The 22,051-nt window shown below is 41.5% G+C and overlaps 1 protein-coding gene across 3 annotated transcripts; it reads right to left on the reverse strand.

Moving 5' to 3' along the window:
* Window positions 1-538: 538 nt before the first annotated feature.
* LOC136487363 (putative disease resistance protein RGA1) lies at window positions 539-6,477 on the reverse strand. Of its 3 annotated transcripts, none has more exons than XM_066484525.1 (5): window positions 6,343-6,477; window positions 6,000-6,153; window positions 5,619-5,831; window positions 997-4,156; window positions 539-903 (listed from the first exon to the last, which is right to left on the reverse strand). In XM_066484525.1, the coding sequence occupies exon 4, from the start codon at window positions 4,112-4,114 to the stop codon at window positions 1,037-1,039; it is 3,078 nt and encodes a 1,025-aa protein (XP_066340622.1). In that variant the 5' UTR covers window positions 4,115-4,156; window positions 5,619-5,831; window positions 6,000-6,153; window positions 6,343-6,477; the 3' UTR covers window positions 539-903; window positions 997-1,036. The 3 variants fall into 3 exon arrangements, with proteins under 3 accessions (XP_066340622.1, XP_066340621.1, XP_066340623.1); XM_066484524.1 differs by having other exon boundaries at window positions 6,326-6,472; XM_066484526.1 differs by having other exon boundaries at window positions 6,000-6,198; window positions 6,326-6,465.
* Window positions 6,478-22,051: the final 15,574 nt, after the last annotated feature.

The raw sequence follows: 22,051 nt of genomic DNA on the forward strand, positions 1-22,051 counted from the left end.
CCCCTACTACCATGACACTCTTCGGACGCATGGAAAAGACAAAGAAACATATGGTTGAAGCACAGCGCTGTCGTCAGCGTTGACCGTCGGGTGAAGCCCAGCAGCACGAACGCACGCAAGTGACGGGCCAGACCTGTTAGACGCCTGCGTGAGATGTGTTGGCACACGGCCCAGTGTGCACGCCGTGTCGCGTGTGTACAAATAGCACGCGAATTCAAAACGACTGCAGTGGCGGACGGTAATATAACTGTTCTGAAATTCAATGTCAGCAAGAGCCTCCTCGAGCGGGCCTGCAGGACGACTGCAGCGGAGGATATGAAGGCAAGGAGGCTCCGATCCTACTGTGATCAGGTCACAGATAACAGCGTCCTTGAAAATTTTTAGGTCATGCACGTAGAAAACGCCTCACTGGGGTCAAACACAAAGACGTTTCTTGATTTCATTCAGCAATCCAAACTTTAAATGGTTGTTTGGCCTCTCCGCCAAAGAAAAAGTTTGACCATCTGTTTAAATGAAAAACATATCCACAGAGCAATAATCCTCAAACAAAATTCACGTAGCAGCATACACGCTGGGGCTCCAAACAACGTATGTAATGTTTGGCACAACTTAAAGAAAAAACAAGACTAAAAAACACCAGCAGTATATATCACGACCTTATTCAGATACATACGCAAACAAAACACTGGTTATTCAGACACATGCGCCACTTGATCAGGAGACACCAAAACGCATCTTCTCCTTCCTCGATATGCAGAGCACCAAATTCTTCAACTCCTTGCATCAGCTTGACACGAGACACGCGTCCGTGCTATCCAGCCCAGCGTGATAAGGCACCTGATGGATATCAATGAGACAAATTCTGGACTCTAGTCGTCTCTTCCGCCCTCAATGCCAGATTACCTATAAATAATCGAAAACGGGCATGGATAATTAAAAGCAGAGAAGATAAACATCTAACCAAATTAGAAAATTCAGACAAGGGTCATAGCTTACATATATCTTCATAGCCATCTCATTCGGCATGTCTGTACGTTCACCATATCCCAGTGTAGACATCCATGTCTTCTCCGTGCAGCTGTTGGTGCTGCTCTTGGAGCCCAGGCAGCCACTGTGAGGAAGCATCTTCCATATCCTCTGTCTGCAACAGCTGGTGCAAGTTGTCCATCCTGTCAACACACCTCAAGTTGGGACACAGCTCTACACGCAGCTCTCTCACTTGGGGAAGATTTGAGACCCTCTCTAGGCCTTCACAATCTGAGATTAAAAGGAACTCAGAGAGGAAACGGAGGTTCTCCACCACCTTAAGGCTGTGCACTCGTCTTAAAATCAGCTTCTTCAAGCTGGTGGCCTGCTGTCCAAACTGCCGTGGGAGAGCTCTCAGCTTGGGGCAGCGTTCAAGGTCCAACTTCTTCAATCGTGGCAGCACCTGTATCCTTGGAGGTGGGGCATCCCACTTTTGATTTGCAGCAGCCTTATCCTCTGCTCCTTCCGTGAATGCTGTTGTTGCTTCTTGTTTTTCTTCAGCAACAAAGGACCACTCCTCCCAGTTGGGCATATCCCTGACGACCAATGTTTCAAGCTTGGGGAAAGCTACTGCCTCTGTAGATCTGAGATTACCCATCCCAGAGCCAACAACTTCGGGTCCAATCATGGTGACTGCAGTGGTTCCTTCGATTTTCAGATATTTCAAGTTGGGGAGCTGACCGATTGGTGGAAGATGAACACATGATTTACAATCCATGAGCTGTAAGTATGTCAGTGAAGGCAAATGGGCAGCACTACCTAGCCAGACGGGAAACCTCCGACCAAAGAAATTCATAAAACAGAGATCCTCTAGGTTGTGCGCAGGGATTAGCAAATCAAAGGTTTTCTCAATATTGATTACAACATCTTCAGAATATGGCTCGTGTATGTGTTCAGTGCAACGTAGCACTAATTCTCTGAGATGTTTTTTGTTTGCTAGCAGTGAATCTTTACTAGGAGGAACTGCTCTTTCCAGTTTGATCATATCAAGCCTCCTCATCTGCAAAAGCGGACCTAGTTCTTCTAGGTTCCATCCATCTTGCATTACAGAATTGTTATAAGAGCCGACACCAACAGGAAAGCCTTGTAAATCGTTGAGAGAAGTTAATCTGCCAATACCTTTTGGAACCTCATTTATTGGTGTGTCCTCTAGGCCAAGTCGCCTTAAGTTGCATAGCTGAGTTATTCCTGAAGGAAGACTATGCAAAGAATCACACCTCTGCAAATTCAATATCTGAAGGTTTATGAGACAACAGATGGACTCTGGAAGAGAAGATATGTCAGTCCCATCAAGGTCTAGTAACCGTAGGTGGATCAAACGTCCAATGCAAGGTGGAACAGCTTGTATCTGTGAATCTGTCAAATCCAAAACTCGAATGCTTGGTAATCTTTCAAATATTGTATCATCGATTCTCAAAGACTTTGTATAAGATGTTCTCCAAGTTCTCACTTTACATTTCCCCTTATCTGTTCTAGGTAACACAACCATATCATTCATAGTGACTGCTGAAATACGGCGGAATTTACTCATAACAGTAACCCCTGCTGAATCTGGATCACCAACAAAAAGTTCTTCTCTGGATAAATGACAAGCAAGCTGCCTTAGTAGATCATGCATTCTACATTGAATAAGATCAACAGAATAGTAATAATCTGGTTGGAGGAGATTTCGATAGATCAGCTCATAGTAGTATTCTTCTGCTATATCTTCAAGGACTCGGTCATCTTGCTCATCTATAAAGCCTTCAGCGACCCACATCCTTACAATATCATCACGGTAGATTACTGAATCTTGAGAGAAAATAGCACAATAGATAAAACATTGCTTCAAATGGTGTGGCAGCTCTTCGTAACTTAGATATATAGGACTTGTTATTTCACTAGGAAGACTACTCATGGACCAAGCATCTTTTACCAAAATCTTCGTCCACTCATTCTCAGTTTGATCTTTGGTTGCCAAAACTCTAGCAATGACTGTAATTGCAAGGGGAAGACCACCACATCTACGAACAATATCGATCCCTAAGTCATGTAGATTTTGTACTTCTTTTTCTTCTTTGATGCCCATGCTCTTCCATAGTAACTCCCATCCTATATCCAGTGACATTAAATCAACTCGATGTGTATAGTCCATTCCTGTTTCTATAGCAACAGTGTCGAATCGAGTTGTCAATAAAACTACTACTGAGGATGCAACATGTAGTGGGATTCTCAGTAGATTTGTCCATATGTCTGACTGCCACACGTCATCCAGCACAAGAAAAAAACTCTTATCCTTAATGGACAGTTTTAGCTTGCTTTGGAGCTCATCGGTTGATTCATCAGGCATGTACTGTACTTCAATTTTTCGTAGAATCTCCTTTAAAATAGCTATTTCAGAGAAATCTTGGGAAACACAAACCCATGCTTGTTTGTTGAAGCTCCCTATTAGTTTTTGGTCATTGTATATTTTTTGTGCTAGTGTTGTCTTACCAACTCCTCCTGTTCCAACGATAGCAAGCTTATAAGACCTTTTTTCCTTATGTGCAAGCACCAAATCTACTACTTTTCTGCAAGCACGTAAGACCTCCTTACCAACAAGGTTTGGCTCAACAAGGCTGGAACTTCTTCTCTGTTTTGGTACAGAAACTGTTACACTTGATTGTATACTCTTGAGTGAAGTAAATACTTGATCCTTTGAAATATTATCAATTCTTTTGTTTAAGTTTTTAATCTTTACTGCAATCTCATGACGTGTCTGGATATTAAAAAAGCAAGAGGAAAGAGAAAGGCCACTGCATGTATTTGAACTGCTTGATACTAATGAAGAATGGTCTGGCAATAGCTTGCTTCCTTTGGATTTGGCCAAGTCAATGATATCATCAGCATCATACATAGCATCTCTTAGCTCACCAAGCCAATTGTTAACAGCAGATTCTTTAATGCTCCTTTTCTCTGCATCATTAAGAAAGTACCGTATTTGCTCCATTCTTCTCTTCAGCTCTATGAGCTCTTCTTTAACACCTAAAATTAGTATGGCCTCCTCTGTAACAATATCTTGCAACTTCTTCGCGCATGATCCGACAAAAGATTCAAGTATGGTTGCCATCAGACCAAGACGGTTAGGGAGATCCACATAAAGACTTGGAGGCTGGGCAATGAATGAGAAAACGTGTTAACTTGGTCTCCAAATGTGATAACATTCATTAAATTTAACATATACCACTACTGATTTGTAGGGCAATGCTACGGTACTCGCATTACCTAATAGGCGGTAATAGCTCAAATCAGTCTGAACCGTTGATTTTTTATTATTTAATAAAATAAATAAATATAACAAAAAAGATTTTTGAAATCCTGTAATCACGGGAGTACAAGAAGCAAGCGGTCATTCATTTCTTAGTTCGTGTGCACATTACATGTTATTAACTGAGTAAAATCGCGTTGACTTGTGACTTGTGAACAGTTAAGGGCAAAATCACAAAGTTAGAAAAACAAGGGCAAAATCACAATTACACATCAAAGTAGGGGCAAGAACACAAGAGCCCCTATTTTTTTTAATTGAGTATATAATATGAATGGTGTACAACTTTAACGTAACTGCTAAAAAGCCAGGCTGAAAAGTATTGTTCACTGATTTGTTGTCAGAGAAAAACGTTGTACCATAGCTAATGAGTTCAAGCGAACAGGGAGGCCCCGTTTGGATCCTTGAATTGAATTCATTTTAAGAATCATAATTTAGACATATTAATTAAGCTAATATGGTTGTATATGAATTATATTTGTATATTATTGTTGACTATACGAGAGAGATACTTATGTGTTGCATTTCTACCGTAGGAGAGCGAGTTGAAGAGCGTATTATAAGTTGCAAAGTAAAAATATAACATAGCGATCTATAGAACCAATTTTCATCGCACACCTTATGAATTTGAGATAGGCTCATATGTGACCTTTGAAAAGTGGTGGAATGTCAAATTCCAAGCTAAATAGCCTAGTTTATTTAGTAGATTTTAATTCCTCCAAATGAAAAGGATCCAAACATCAGTCCAAATTTTTTTGTACGTGTAGTGTATACATGTATATATTAGCAAAAAGTAAAAATAGAACTAAAATAGCAACTTATTCACGTTGAACCCAAAAGGAAGGGTCCGTCTGCACGGAAAAGGAAGGCGCCATGCGCTTGACTCTCTCTTCCGGGACGTGAGGATTTAATGATGTTTATTTTCTTTTCTTATATTAATTAATTAGATAATTAACTCAAAAATCCTTAAAAAATCAATGGCTCAGATTTATTTGAGATATTACCTCTTAATATGTAAAGAGGGTACCGTAGCATTGCCCTACACTAGGTACATGACGTTGGTGGTTGACAAAATGAGTAGTAAGGTAAAATATTGAGGTATAAACCCCTGTCTTAGCTTCATTCTTGTCCCTTTCTATTTCAAGTGTTGTAAGTTAAGGTACTCTAGATTTGATGTTATCAATTTCAAAAAGTACTTGGCATGTTGAACTTGCACGTAAAACCTCTACTAATACTTCCATTAGTTACACATTTCGATATGGTAAAACATGATAATGGTCAGATTGCAGGTACATGTTGGATGTCTTACCTTAGAAATCTATCTTCCAACTAGAGTCAATAGTAATCCTCTTGTTGGCATATACAGTTCGTTTGGATTGTCGAACCATCCAGCGTACTGCACCGATGCTATGCGTGCAGATCAAAAGTAAATCCTTTGGAAAAAAACCAATTTATTAAGTGGATAGAAGAAATTATCGGCCAATCACCAACAGAGAACCACAGATATCACAGCTAATTAAACCTGCAAAAACGAGAAGGAATTAAATGGCAAACCTCTTGCTTGTCAAAACAAAGGTTGTTCAATGACTGGCAATTACTAGATAGTACCCATAACGAGAATAGTTCAGCAGAAAGTTAAAGCAAGAAGAGTATCACTGTATTTAAGCTATGATGGTGGAGCAGTAAGTACCTGATTACAGGTCAACTGATAAGCCACTAATCAGATGGTACACATCAAATAGATCAGTATGTGTCGATGCTATTTTTCCTTTTTTGCTCCCAACAGGATCACTTTGGTGAGAGATGAACTCGCTCAACAGAAATGGGCACACAGAGCATTAAACCTGTGCCAGCTCTACTTGATCAGCACATGCAAGTCTAGGAATCATCTTCAATGAAGGAAATGAGTGTGACAATATATAAGAACTAGTAGATCCAACAAACACGGTGCAGATCACTAAATCAGTGATGAAAGTAGAGAGGAAAGATGAACAAATCTGAAGCCATTGAACTCACCCAAGCAAATAGCGTACCAATTCGAATTGGAAAGATGTAGAAAGAGGAGCGCCGGCTGAGAACGCAAAGAGCAGTCCCTCGTTCCTACTCAAGCATCCTCTCTATTCCTTCCTCCAACTATTGGCACCACCAAAGCAAACCTCCAATGGACAGGACACTGCGGAAGTGGAGACTTTATTCGGCGACACCAAATCGTTGGAATCTTGCCCTACCTGATATTGACAAAAGAGGCAGGCATCTTCCTGGACATGTCATTGACGCAGCATATGTGCCATCTCTCAGTGGCTGCAGACGTAACACGCACTCTGCTCTGCCGGCGAGTGGGGGCCAACCACTCTGCTCTGCTCTGCCGCACTCTGTTGGCTAGGCTAGCCAGGCTTACATTTTGAACTTTTTTACTAGCTGTGTCAATGATTGGTGGGCCCATCTGAGGGAAGGCGTTGAGAGGCGTCAATGAGGGAGGCATCGGGAGGCGTTGGATGTGTCTATGATCGGTGGGCCCATATGCGCCGTAACGCCTCCCAACGCCTCCAAAGTTGAGAAGATTAGGACCTCAAATAAAAGAGTGGCAATTCCTTTTTCGTAGTTATTTTTTAAAATCAAGGGTAAAACGGTAAATCCACAATTATAAAAACAATGTTTTGAGTAGTATAGTTGGGATGTATGATTTAAGTACTATAGTTATATGAATATTTGCTTTTAAAAAAGGATGAATATTTTTGTCTTTTTAGGGTTCATTCGCCGCCGTCGTCCGCCATCCGTCCGCGGGAGGACCTCAACGTGCTGCGCCGCTCCTGCATCGTCTCTGGTGAGATTCGGGCCCGACCCCTCCTCACCAGCCCTTAGCTCCCCAACCAAGCACATGGAGGCCGCGGCGGCGACTGTGCTCCCGGTCACAGCGGCGGCTGCAGTCCCAAGGAGTTAAACTAGGATTGCGCTCCCGGTCTCAGCGGCGGTGGCCGTCTCCGCTGCCGGGAGGGTCCCATCGCGTGCTCCCAAGTCCCGTCGTGTCCCTCTGCCTCGTCCGCGCCGGCATCCATGGCTCCCTCCGCCTCGTCCGCGATGGACCCGCTGTGCAGGAGACAAAGGCTGCGGCAGCGGCGCGAGTGGCCGCGGGTGGGCTAACGGCACGGTCGTGCGGGTCATCAAGATGTTGCCGCGGAGTTCTTCAGCCTCTCGTCGTCCTTCCCTTGCTCATGGAGCTGCAGAGGCAAGGAAGGTGACTCTATCTGAAGGTTACCCCTGTTGTCCCCTTAAAATCAATGCATCCATACTTGACTAGAGCACATTTAGACTAATAGATATGTGAACAGTGACATTCAGAAACTTATTGATCCCTAAACTTAGCTCTGAACTTTATTTGAACTTAGTTCTAAACAAGATTACTTTTATCTTAGCTTTGTTCTTATTAAGCTTCTTGTGAATTGTGTATATGATAAATTGAGCTGCTCTCTAAACATTCTGGTGATGGACAATATAATCTTTGCTGAGAAAAAGCTTGAGTTGTGTATGTGATAATGTGTACCTGACAAAAATAGTAGTTTAGATAAATAGCCTTTATTTCCACTAGATAAATAGCATGTTGCCTCTTATCTGTTTTTGTTTAGATAGTAGTAGTTGCCTCTGCTGCCATTCTGAACACGACCAATTGTGCTTATTCTATTCCCTGTGTTTGCTTTATATATAGTACAACTATATATCAGAAAAATGATACCGGAAGTAATACATACAGGAAGTAGTGTGTTCAATCAGTCTCTGAATTTGCCAATTCGTGTTGCCTATTGTCTGTATGCTTTCTGAAATTTCAGTACAGAATTGTTGGTCTGTACTTTCGAAACTAATGTTATTTTCACTAGTGTGAAGCTAAGTGCACAAGCGTAAAATATTTTAGTTGTGTTATTTGGGCGTGATCTTTTTTGCATCGAGAAGCAACAAAACAGTATATAGAGATCTTATTGATGCTTGATCATGGTTACATGCATGCATTAAATAGTTTACAAATAGGTAAATAGATAACCGTTGTACAGGTAAATAGTCAGGATCATCTATGCGAATTTACAACTATTTAGCCTGTTTATGGGCATAGGTAAAGTGCTTCTGAGAGCACGCATTCATGCTTTTACTAACATGGATAACATTAACCTGTCATCAGTTTCAAGTCATGCATATTCAAACACAACACAGCCAAATACTACAATGGAAGACCCAAAAGGAGACACACAAGCACAACCCCTTTCCCATTTTTCTGGTTTATTCCTCATTTTCTCAGAAGAGATAGGATCATAGGATCACTGACAGTTCTATTATGATGATATAAGAGCTAGAAACTTAACTTTCACCTATATAAAACTTGTCCTTTTGATTTGTTGCCTTGATCACAAAAGCATTAAGTTGAACAATATTAAGCTTTGATGAAGTTACAAATTTATCTATTTAGCTTAGGTTGAGGAAGAAAATAATAGCATGGATATTCAGTAAGTCTTTGCTTGCTATTTGTATTGCATTAATTGCTTTAACGGTTTTGGGGTCTTTTTCTTTTAACAATCCCCAGGGGGTTCCATCCCTGCCATCGCACCAGCTCTAGCAGCACAGCTACTAAACCTTCCGTGCTCTCTTGGGAGATGCCTCTCTATGCTGCTAGGTAACCTGCAAGCCTTGGCACGCTGTGCCGTGAAGCGAGCAGACTAGCTGAGCTGGCGTCTTGAGTGCTGCTGAGCAGAGGATGATCCATCCAACAGCAACAGCTACTGAACTTGTGTTATCTCTATGTAGACTATGTTAGGTTATCCTTGAATTGAGGTCAGGAATCAAAATGCTTATGTAAAAATCATTTCTGTTGCTAATGCTTACTGTATTGTACATTGAATGGTTAGGGAAGGTAAGGATGATGACATTTTCTTACTGATCCAGAAACTGTGAAATTATTACTGTCAATCATCCAGCAGTTCTCTTAATCAATGCACTGATTCGATCATAGGGCAAAAGGGCCAAAGTAGATTTATAGTGTATTCTTTAAAGTAAATAGTAGCGAGAAGTTATGATATAGGTAACAGAGAAACCAAGCTTCACTAAAAGATGATGATACACAAGTTATCACCATCTGACCAGGATTCATTCAATGAACATTACCACTAAAATTGATTGTATTGCAAGTCACTAACAGGGGAGCAATACTACAGCTCCAACTCACATTAAGAAGTGCTCGGGAAAAAGGTCAACTACAAAGTGCTCAGGCTTTAAAGGTGTTGACAAATTTTGCACAATACTAGTTTTTCTCAAGATTGGATTATTGCTCCACAGGAGGCAAGCCGACTCAAGTCAAGGTCAAGCATCAGGTTATTTTCTAAGCTAGGTTGTTAACCTTCTCGAGCAGTTTGTCATAAGGCACAAAAATCTTACATGCGAGCTACCATTCTGAACCTTGTTCAAGTTAAGATGAATAGGGCTCAGCTGCAATTTTTGTTACTTAGCAGATGGAACAACCAGAATCCTAATTGTCGTAACTCAACGTCAAATGAAGAACAGAACAAAGTGAACTGGCTCTGGGAATTTCTTCACAGCCCAACTGTCCATTTGAACCAGAACATAGGAATTAGGACAATTCTTGTTTGCAAGCAATTAATTAAACAGCTAATGAGGTACTGTAACTGTGCCTGCTATCTATTCACTGACTTGACTCTAATTCAGGATAATACGTGCGGAACAATGGCACTAGCAACAACGCTAGCATTATAGTTTGATTGGCGCGATTGCTGCCGAACAAAATCAGAAATCACTGGTGCTGCAGCCCGCTGCAACAAAAGAAGCACCACAAGCAACCACAGGGCGGCATTGGGGTAGAGATAGGATCAGGCCATCAGAGGGACTTACCCGCACTGTGTCATGGCAGTGCTCACGGGCGGCACTGCAGGGAGCGCGAGGGGCAAGAGGGAAGCGGCCTGCAGAGGCAGAGGTGCCGCTCGCGTCAGGCGGCAACGCCGGGGAGGAGGGAGGAGTGACGGCGCTAGGCACGGGCGAGGGTAGGCCGACGACGACGGTGCCGCGCGAGGGCGAATGCAGGCCAGCGACGGCTAGGGCTAGCGCGAGGGATGGTCGCCGGTGCTGTGGGGAGGCGGATGTCGGGCAGGCCGGCGACATTTCCCTTCGCGTGGGTGCATGGGCGGGCTGGGAGGTGGGCCGGCGGGGGTGGTGAGTTGGCTTTGCGAAATGACCAAATGCCCTTGAACGAATAAAATCAATAAAAATAGCTATTTTGGGTAGGCATCAGGAAGCGTCAGCAAGCGTTAGGAAGCATTTCCACCCATTGTAAAAGGGCTCACATTTTATGCCTGGCCAGCTGAAGCTAAACTTGAGGAATGCAATGAGCAGTTCTTTGGTTCAACTGAATCCGTGATGGCTTCGACTGTTGGACAGCCAGTAATGACGGTGTCTGGATCTGGATGCAACCCTAGGCTGCAATTGCCTGGTCCTTGCCTGCATACACAAATTGTTCAACTTATAATCCATTTTGAACTATTCAACCACTCAATACCCAATAAGCTATTACCTGCATCCCTCCAGTTATTGCAGCTTATGAAGAGTTTAGCTGATCCAAACGATGTTGTAATAGCGGAGAAAAGTGCATAATGATTACAATGGCTATTATGACGAGTCCATCACCCCGAAAGGATCATATGACCCAACAACTATGTTGTAATAATGGAGAGAAGTGGAAAATGATTACAAGGTCTAGCTGGCAGTGTTTGGATATGAATGAAAAAAATAAGGAAAACTGAAGAAGTACGTTCAGTCTCAAGACATTATTACTGCATGTAGCTTCATGGCCTGTTTGGGTGAGCAGTGTTTGGATAATCTTACCATTACTAATTAGAGGTAACAACAAAGGTACCACATTAACTTTCACCACATGTGCCAAGTAAAAATATAAACCCTACAAATTCTCGCAATAACCAGAAACATCTAACCATTAATTTCACAGAATTTAATCACCATCGTCGATAATAGCCATTGGATCTAATGCAATTTATAAAAAAGTTACCCTCCTCAGCCATTATCAAATATAGCTAAAGTAGCCCCCTAATTTTACATGTAAATTAACCACCACCGCCGTTACCAAAGATAATTAAAAATATACCCCTAAATTGTATATAAATTACCGACATTTGCTATTATAAAAGAGAATTCAAAATGACCCCCCTAAGTTTGCATCTAAGTTCACACCTTTGTCATTATAAAACGTAATTCAAAATAACAAAATTGCATCATTGTATCTTATTTATTTTACATTTTTTCATGTGTAATTTGGGGATGTACTATGCTGGGTTTTAATATAATTTGCTCTTCCCTTCCAAAAAGGTAACTCTTTGTTAGTTAGATGCATTAAACAATAAGTAATACCTTATCTCCTTTAATTATGTGCGCGAGCATGGGTTGATGGACTAGCATTAATAAATCCCAAAACTGGAGAAAATTCCCCTTCCCCAATCATCCCTGTAAGTTCCTAATCATGTAAGTTTAAATCGCTTTTCTATGTATATAATGATGCAGCAGATGACAATGTTCTTTCTTGAATGCAGCTTAAAATTACCTCAAGCAGCAGTCGTCTGAGCCAATAGATAAGAACGAATTCGCAACGAGCACTAGAAAAATATTCCCACTGACAAGTTACAACCTGCAAAAATACAATGTAAGGGGGTGTTTGGTTCCACGTGACTAAAGTTTAGTTCCTGTCACATCGGATGTTTGATCCTAATTAGGAGTATTAAATATAAACTAATTACAAAAGTAATTATATCAATGAAGACTAATTCACGAGATGAATCTATTAAAACTAATTAGTCCATGATTAGCGAATGTGATGTTACAGTAAACATATATATACTAATCATGGATTAATTAGGTTTAAAAAATTCTTCTGGTAGTTTAGTCATGGTTTATGCAATTAGTTTTATAATTACCTCATGTTTAGTCTTTCTACTAGGTAGCCTGTCCGTGCGTTGCTACGGGATAGCTAACATTTTGTACTAAAAACACACAGATCGCACAATAAGATAACAATACTGTAAAAATTAAATACCAACGTTAAATTGATATCCCAAAAACAAAGTTCGTAAAATTAACATAGTCACGGAGAGCGCGGCGTCGCAGGCTCACAAACTCTACTGTATAGAGCTTTCCATGATGCGGTTAAGTCACGATGCACACCTCTAGAAAGGGCATGCGAATGATGGGCAACATGATGCCCGTGCGTTGCAACGGGAAAAGATATTCACCTGATAACATATATGTTGTAAAACATCAATTGTTGTGATCAAGACGTCAAACTCAAGAGACAGCAGCACATCTCTTGGGCATGGGAGAAGCGACAGACGCTGAACTTCCACCGGTCTCATAATGCCATGCAATGCAGTTCCCGTTGTCTTTCACCAGGATGCTTGATCTTCAAATTTCAGTAACATCGAAAATCTTCTCGCTACAGTTTCATCTGAAGAGTTTTTTTTCGAGCGGAGAGAGAAGCTTTATTAGGTAGCTATCGGCGAATTACAATCGGGGTATGGAAGGACAGAGCACACGCAAACACTTGTCCTTGCCAAGCTGCAGAATATTTATGACGTCTAGCTAAAGAAGCTAAAGTATTTGCCACTTGATTGCACTATTTCTTTACTTGGGAACACTTTCAATCACTCATTGAGAATCGTTTAACCGATGCACCCATCGAAGACGGCAAACACGGGTGCTACCTAGTGGTCTCAGCCTCTCAGGTTGTCCCTGAGGAATCAAGTTGTCCCTCCATATCCTTGTACTTCTCCCGCCACTAATTTTGTACACCACACCATGTTTATCTCCAAGCCATATCTAATTCGTCTCCATGTTTGGGATCTTTCAGCTGCTGGAACATTATCAAGTAAGTTACATGAGAGAAATATTTAGCTTTCAAAAGACGTGCACAGAGACTATCTGGGAAGGCCACCAGCCTCCATGCCTGTCTAGCAAGTAAAGCCTGATTGAAAAGTCTTAAATCCTTGAAACTCAAAGCTCCAGAGCTCTTAGGAAGTATCATTTGTTCCTATGGTTTCGACTGAATCTTCCACTTGCCATTTTTTAGCTCCCCACAAGAAGACCCATATGTGCTTCATCAGATCATCACACAAAGTCAGTGGAAGTTTGAACACGCTCATCACATATGTAGGGAGGGCTTGTGCAACAGATTTGAAACAAGACCTGCTGAAATTCATCCGAAGAATTGTGAAATAACCTATAAGCTTCATATCTGTTATTTTTTTTTATCAAAACCAATTCCTCTACAAATGCTAAGGAAATGTATGATCTATAACAAATACTAACAAAATCAATGCTGAGCAATACTAAAATACTTCTATAATTTTGATGGTGCCTTATAAGGTCCAACGCGGGTCACTAACATGCTAACCAGTCTGGATTTAATGTTTAGGACAAATATACAGTAGAAAAGATCCAATTGCAAGAAGTGAGAGGGTTTACCTTAAGAGGACAAATATATAGTGATTCATAATTTAGTATTGCAGCTATATCTCAATATTTGGGGATCTTGAAATGTAATTACGAAGAGCTTTTACTCTTGAAAAAAATAGTGGAGTGCATATGGAGGAAGAACCAAAGTGCCAAGGGTTGCCAAGATCAAGCTGGGACCTTTGGATTAGGAGGTAGGAGGGCAGCGACCCTTGAAACCATGGCACAAATCACCATTGAAGATGGCATCACTGTTTCAGATACTATTTCCATATTAGTGCTGCACCTGAAAAAACAAAAGTACAAAATGAATTAACCAAATCAGCAAGAGCGCAGTTAACCAGCTACTGCTCAATTCGATGCATTCTGAAAGAGCAATTATTTAGGAACAAAGGTCATATATAATGTTAAAACTATGAAAAGTGTAATCAGCTACAAAATGGAGAAACCATGCAGCTTTACTGCATACTCGCGTCGTTCAAGCCATCCGCATGGCTGTTTCTTGGTGAAATTCTTTTGAGAATATAAGCATGTTGCTTTTTAGTAGAAAACATGAGGCTAAATCTTATCAGGGATAGGAAAAAACATTAGTATTGCTCCAATACATGCACCGTTGCAGCTGTCAGTGTCAAGCATAGTATTGCAAGTATAACTGCTTGACCTCAGCTTAATTCTCTTTGGTTCAATACCCACTGATGTATACAGCTGGAATGCAAATATAGTTGAATCCAAAACCTAAATAAGCAGAGCAAACAAACATTAATATAAAAACTTTAGCCAACTGATCTCTCATCTTGTCAGTGAATCGAGGGGATAAATCCTTAGGGTCCTGCATGTACTTGGATCTAGCGTGCTTAGGGTACTCCAGTAAATTTAAGCAGATACAAAGGGATGGAGAAATTGGCAATGATAATAGAACCATCACTTGGAATGAATATTAAATAGGCATGTACTGTAAAGATATACGAAAGACCTTACATTTTGTTAATTGATACTGTCTCAATGGAATCAATAAGTGATATGTAATTACATATAGAGAGAAAAAAAAACGCCAATACAGAAACATAAGATTCCATGAGCCAAATATTTTCCATGCATAAACAATGAAAGAAAGGAGAAGCTAATTTCACAATGGTTTTCCACGTAGCTTAACGATCAGGGACTCATACACTTTGTTCTCAACAAACTAATCCTAAAAAGTAGCAGATACAACGTTGCAGGCACTAACTAATAAGGTTATGTGCTTGTGCCACTAGTAGAGAACATACCTTTGATCCTCGGCCAAAATGGGCTCTAGTCCCGAAATTTTTTGCGCCCGAGACTAGAGATACCTTTAGTCCCGGTTGGTGGCTCCAACCGGGACTAAAGGTCCCTGCCCAACGGCTACTACGCCAGACAGAGGTGGCAGGGACCATTAGTCCCGGTTGGAGCCACCAACCGGGACTAAAGGTATACTTTTACTCCTGGTTGGTGGCTCCAACCGGGAGTAAAGGTCTACTCCCGGGCCGTGGCTGCGCCCGGGGTTGGAAAGTTACCTTTAGTCCCGGTTGGAGCCACCAACCGGGACTAAAGGTCCCTCCTTTATATATCCTGGCCGTCTCCTTCTTCCCCGAGCCCGAGCTCAGCACATTTTGAAGCTCACTGCAGTAGTGTTCTTGCTTCCTCCCTCCCTCCATTGTTCCTCCATCCATTCATCGATTTCTGCGTCGATTCTTCAGTTGTAAAGGTTACCAATCTCATCCTCTCATTTTTCACCATTGTCTTATCTCATTTGGTTCTTTATTATGGTTTTTTTTCATTTGTAAGCAATTTGAGCTCAAAATCACTTCAATCTTGCATATTTACATGAAAGAAGGTTAAAGTAGCTAGTTGAACTTGCGGACCGTGTTCATCTCGGCGACCGTACTTTTTATTTTAACTTTTTATGAAATGAAAAACTTAGAAAATAGTTAGAAAATTATAGAAAATCCGTACTAGTTGAACTTGCGGACCGTGTTCAGCTCGGCGAGCATGTTCTCTGTCGAGCGGTAACGGACATCAAGGAGGAGCTTTGATTCTACGAGGGAGAGCGACAACGGTCGTGGAAGACCGTGTTCCCTTCCTCGTAGAATCGGAGCTCTTCCTTGACCAAGTACGGTGTCGTCCGGTGAAGAAATGCTCGCCGAGATGATCACGTAAGCAAGTTCAACTAGTACGGATGGTTATTTATTCACATGTCCCGATATCGTCGCAGTAGTCTGTCAATCACCGTACTTTTTATTTTAACTTTTTATGAAATGAAAAACTTAGAAAATAGTTAGAAAATTATAGAAAATCCGTACTAGTTGAACTTGCGGACCGTGTTCAGCTCGGCGAGCATGTTCTCTGTCGAGCGGTAACGGACATCAAGGAGGAGCTTTGATTCTACGAGGGAGAGCGACAACGGTCGTGGAAGACCGTGTTCCCTTCCTCGTAGAATCGGAGCTCTTCCTTGACCAAGTACGGTGCCGTCCGGTGGAGAAATGCTCGCCGAGATGATCACGTAAGCAAGGTCAACTAGTACGGATGGTTATTTATTAAAACATGTTTTTGAGCTATAGTGTATTAAAAAAAGAGTATAGAGATATAGATAATTTTATAGTTTCTTAATTTTATTTGTTTATAAAATAAGAAATTTATAGTGTATTAAAAATGAGTATAGAGAGAAGATGGCAACTGCTTCATTGTTTAGAGATATAGATAATTTTATAGTTTCTTAATTTTATTTGTTTATAAAATGAGAAATTTATAGTGTATTAAAAAATAAGTTTAGAGAGTAGATGTCAACTGCTTCCGGGTCCTCGGCCTCTCATGGGTTTCCAAAGCGACTTAGGCCGGGCCTCCCTCTCATTCCATGCGGCAAGTGTCGTGATGAGACGAAGATTGTGATGGAGTACCGAGTGAAGAAGGAGGGTCCCAACAAGGATCGTATCTTCTACAAGTGTCCAGATCGCAATGTGAGTTATTTTATCATATTTAATAATTATGGTTAGTTTATACCTATTTTCATGATGGTTGTGCTTAAAGTTCTAATTTTTTGTTTTAATTTCAGTGGGATGGCAGTGGACGATGTTCAGGCTTCTACTGGGAGGAAGAGTATGTTGAACTCGTGTAAAAATATCTTGCACAACAGGCAGATACGGCGGCTAATGAGGCAGTGATCCAGCCGAAGAAGCCCAAAGATGTTGCACAATCAGGGGATCTGTCTGTTTTAGTTGAGATTGGTCGTGAAATCCTTGTGCTCCTGAAATGTATTTTAGCTTTAGTTCTTTTAGTTGTAGTTGGGATTGTCTACATTGTAGCGATGCTTTCATAAATTTGTACCTTTTGTGGTGGCACACATGTTGTATAAATAATTAATTATGATCTAGGTTTTAATATGGTATTTATGTCATGTAATGTAGATGAGCCGGCATTGGATGTACAATGCTGATCGCCGCTCCCAAGAGTTCATTGACGGCGTGCATTCTTTGTTACGTGCGGCCGAGGTAAACAAACGCGACGGTTTCATGTGCTGCCCATGTGCCATATGTAAGAATACGGTGGAATATCCTTGCTCAAGGACTCTTCATTCACACTTGTTCAAGTCCGGTTTCATGCCAAACTATATTTGTTGGACGAAGCACGGAGAAACCGGCGTTGTAATGGAAGAAGGTGAAGAAGAACAATGGAACGACAATGATATTATTCCCGATGGTGCGTGCTTCAATGATACTGCAATGGGAGAAGCTGAAGAAGAGGTAGCCACAAAAGATGAGCCTGCTGATGATCTTTGTCAGGTCATTCGTGACGCACAAAGAGAATGTGAAAGTGAAAAGGAGAAGATCAAGTTCGAGCGGATGCTAGAAGATCACAACAAATTGTTGTACCCAACTTGTGATGCAGGGCAGAAAAAGTTGGGAACCACACTAGAATTGCTGCAATGGAAGGCAAAGAATGGTGTATCTGACAAGGGATTTGGAGAGTTACTAAAAATCCAAATGAAGATGCTTCCGAAGGACAATGAATTGCCCACCACTACCTATGAAGCAAAACAAGTTGGCTGTCCTATGGGGCTAGAAATCGAGAAGATACTTGCATGTCCTAATGACTGCATGCTGTACCATGGCAAAGAGTACGAGAAATTGGATGCATGCCCGGTATGCCATGCATCACGGTATAAGATCAGATGAGATGACCCTGGTGATGTTGAGGGCGAACGTCCGCGGAAGAAAATCCCTACCAAGGTTATGTGGTATGCTCCTATAATGCCACGCTTGAAACGTCTGTTCAGAAACAAAGAACATGCAAAATTGTTGCGATGGCACAAAGAAGACCGTAAGGTAGACAATATGTTGAGACAACCTACTGATGGGTCCCAGTGGAGAGCAATCAACAGAGAATTCCCGGAGTTTGCAAATGACGCAAGAAACTTAAGGTTTGCTTTAAGTACAGATGGTATCAATCCTTTTGGAGAGCAGAACAGTAGTCATAGCACTTGGCCTGTTACTCTAAGTATCTACAACCTTCCTCCTTGGTTATGCATGAAGCGAAAATTCATTATGATGCCTGTGCTCATCCAAGGCCCAAAGCAACCTGGCAATGACATCGATGTGTACCTGAGACCACTTATTGATAAACTTCTCATTTTGTGGAATAAAGAAGGTGTACGTGTGTGGGATGAGTACAAACAGGAACACTTTGATCTGCGAGCATTGTTGTTCGTAAGAATCAATGATTGGTCTGCTCTAAGTAATCTTTCAGGACAGTCAAACATGGGATATAATGCATGCACACACTGCTTCGGTGATATTAGAGGTGTATTCTTGAAAAAATGTCGAAAGGTCGTGTACCTTGGCCATCGTCGATTTCTTCCTGCAAATCACCCCGTAAGAAAGAAAGGCAATCATTTTAAAGGGAAGGCAGACCACCTGACCAAGCCTCGCAACCGAACCAGTGAGGATGTACTCGATATGGTCAATGATGTGAAAGTCGTCATTGGAAAAGGACATGGTAGCCAACCTGTTCCGAACAACGCTAACGGTCACGCACCCATGTGGAAGAAGAAGTCCATATTTTTGGACCTACCCTATTGGCAAGTCCTAGAGGTCTGCAGCTTGATCGACGTGATGCACCTGACGAAGAATCTTTGTGTGAACCTGCTAGGCTTCATGGGTGTGTATGGAAAGCCTAAGGACACATTTGAAGCACGACAAGACCTGCGTTGTTTGAGAGAAAGAGACAACCTGCATCCAGAGAAGACAGATGATGGACGCCATTACTTACGTCCTGCCAGCTACACTCTAAGCAAAGAGGAGAAGGAAATCATGTTTGAATGCTTAAACAACATCAAGGTACCATCTGGATTCTCCTCGAATATAAAGGGTATTATAAATGTGCCAGAGAAGAAATTCTGTAACTTAAAGTCCCATGACTGTCACATTCTCATGACGCAATTACTTCCAGTTGCATTAAAAGGAATTCTACCTCCAAATGTACGTCTAGCCACCGTGAAGCTATGTGCATTCCTCAATGCAATTTCTCAGAAGGCAATTGATCCAACTGATCTAGCTAAACTACAGAATGATATGGTTCAATGTCTCGTCAGCTTTGAATTGGTGTTCCCTCCTTCCTTCTTTGATATCATGACACACCTCCTAGTTCACCTAGTCAAGGAGATTTTCATTCTCGGTCCTGTGTTCCTACACAACATGTTCCCCTTAGAGAGATTCATGGGAGTCCTAAAGAAATATGTTCACAACCGTGCTCGCCCAGAAGGAAGCATCGCCAAGGGCTATGAAACAGAAGAGGTCATTGAGTTCTGTGTTGACTTTATTCCCGACCTTGACTCGATTGGTGTTCCTGAATCGAGACATAAGGGGAGACTAAGCGGAAAGGGGACACTAGGGAGGAAAACATATATTGGTACGGAGGATGATTATTTCAATAAAGCGCACTACACAGTTCTACAGAACTCCTCTTTGGTAGATCCATATATTGAAACACACAAGGATCTCTTACGATCCGAGTTTCTAGGGAAGACTGAAGCTTGAATTACGCGTAAGCACATGGAAACTTTCGGCGGTTGGTTGCGAAAAAAATGTCAAGGTGATGAGAGCATCCATGAGCAACTGTATTTATTGGCTATGCAACCATCATGGCATATCGTAACATACAAAGGGTACGATATAAATGGGAACATATTCTACACAGTAGCCCAAGATAAAAGGAGTACCAACCAAAATAGTGGTGTCGGCATAGATGCCACAGACCCGAATGGGAATAAGCAGACATATTATGGCCGCATAGATGAAATATGGGAACTAGAATATGCACCTAATTTGAAGATCCCATTGTTCAAGTGCCAATGGGTCAAGGTGACCGGAGGCGGGGTAACAGTAGACAACGAGTATGGAATGACAACAGTAGACCTTAGTAATATTGGGTACAAAGACGAACCATTCGTCCTTGCCAAGGATGTGAATCAGGTGTTCTATGTCAATGATATGTCTACCAAACCAAAAAGAGGGAAAAACGATAATGACTCAACCAAAGAGTCAAAGCGCCACATAGTTCTTTCAGGGAAAAGAGTCATCGTGGGAATCGAGGACAAGTCGGACATGTCAGAAGATTATGAAAAGTATGACCGAATTCCGCCCTTCAAAGTGAACAAAGAACCTAGTATCTTGGTAAATGATGAGGACACTCCATGGTTACGACGTGATCATAACCAAGGGACATACATAAAGAAGAAGTTCACTGCTGTGCCCACTTGATGATATAGTGATTTAATGTAGTGTGTGTTTGAGATATTATGTAATAATTGTGAATTCAGATGTTTATTATGTCGTGTTTCAAATTAAATCAATGTTTGATTTGGTGGGATTTCTCTCTCGAAAAGTAAAATTAGGATATTGAGTGATAAAAAATTAAAATATTAACATTAAAATGATGTGAAAACAAATTTCCTGTCCAAAACCAATAGTTTTAATAATTTTAATTAAACACTATATTTTTGCATTAACGAAATAATAAATATTAGTTACATTATGTTTTACAATTATAACAAAAAATAAAAAAAGTTAGGTTATAGATTTTTCCTATGTGCAATAAAGAAAAAGAAAATCCATATTTTTAACAAAATAATTTTATGCCTTTTATTTAATTTACTATGTATTTAACAAGAAAATCCATATTTCTATTAAAAAGTCTGCTCAAAACAGGCGGAAAACGAAACTACAGGCCACCTTTACTCCCGGGCCACCCGGGAGTAAAGGTGGGCTGCAGTTTCGTGGCCCGCCAAAAAAAACCCTTTACTCCCGGTGCGTGTTACCAACCGGGAGTAAAGGTATACCTTTACTCCCGGTTGGTAACACACACCGGGAGTAAAGGGACATTTACTCCCGGTTGGTAACACGCACCGGGAGTAAAGGACCTTTACTCCCGGCTGGTGGCTGGCACCGGGAGTAAATCTCCCTGGTATATAACAGCCAGCGCCTGGCGCAGATCGATCCGCTCCTCTTCTTCCTCGTCGAACACCGCCGCCCTCTTCTTCCTCGCGTCGCCGTCCGTTCGCCTTCCGTGACACCGCCGCCCTCTTCTTCCTCGTGCGGCCTCCACCGCGCGCGCCCGTGGCCCTCCTCCGCGCGTGCCCTCCTCCGCGCGCGTTCGAGGCCCTCCACTGCCGAGGTGATCAGTTCGTCTCTCTATACATTCTCAGACGGTGGAAAAATTCAAAAATTGTTATATTTTGCTGTGATACCGAATATAGATGTTCTAAAGTAAATTACAAATGTCCTAGATTTTATATACGCAAATATCATATAAAAATGAAGGAAAACTTCAACGTTTCTTCATTTGTGAACTTTGAATACAGATATAATATATTAATGTTGCTAAAGTAATATGAGCATTACATATTTTTTCGGGAAGACTATCTTCAAACTTTATATCATAGCATCAGAGACGAAGTACTGTGCCTGTAGAAGAAGAAAATAAATTCTTATCATTTCAGAAATAGTAATGGTTATATTAGCAATAAGACACATATACTTACATTTCATAATGACTTATACTTACATTATCAGCATAGAATTTTCTCATATGATGAATGACTACATGGTTCACATGGTACATAGGATCACAACACGCACCGACACCGCCCCGGCCCGCCTCACGTCGTCGTCGTCAGCACGCCGGCCCGCCTCACGTCGTCGTCGTCAGCACACCGGCCCCCACGCC

The sequence above is a fragment of the Miscanthus floridulus genome, chromosome 10 (assembly GCF_019320115.1).
Source record: "Miscanthus floridulus cultivar M001 chromosome 10, ASM1932011v1, whole genome shotgun sequence".
NCBI lineage: Eukaryota > Viridiplantae > Streptophyta > Magnoliopsida > Poales > Poaceae > Miscanthus > Miscanthus floridulus.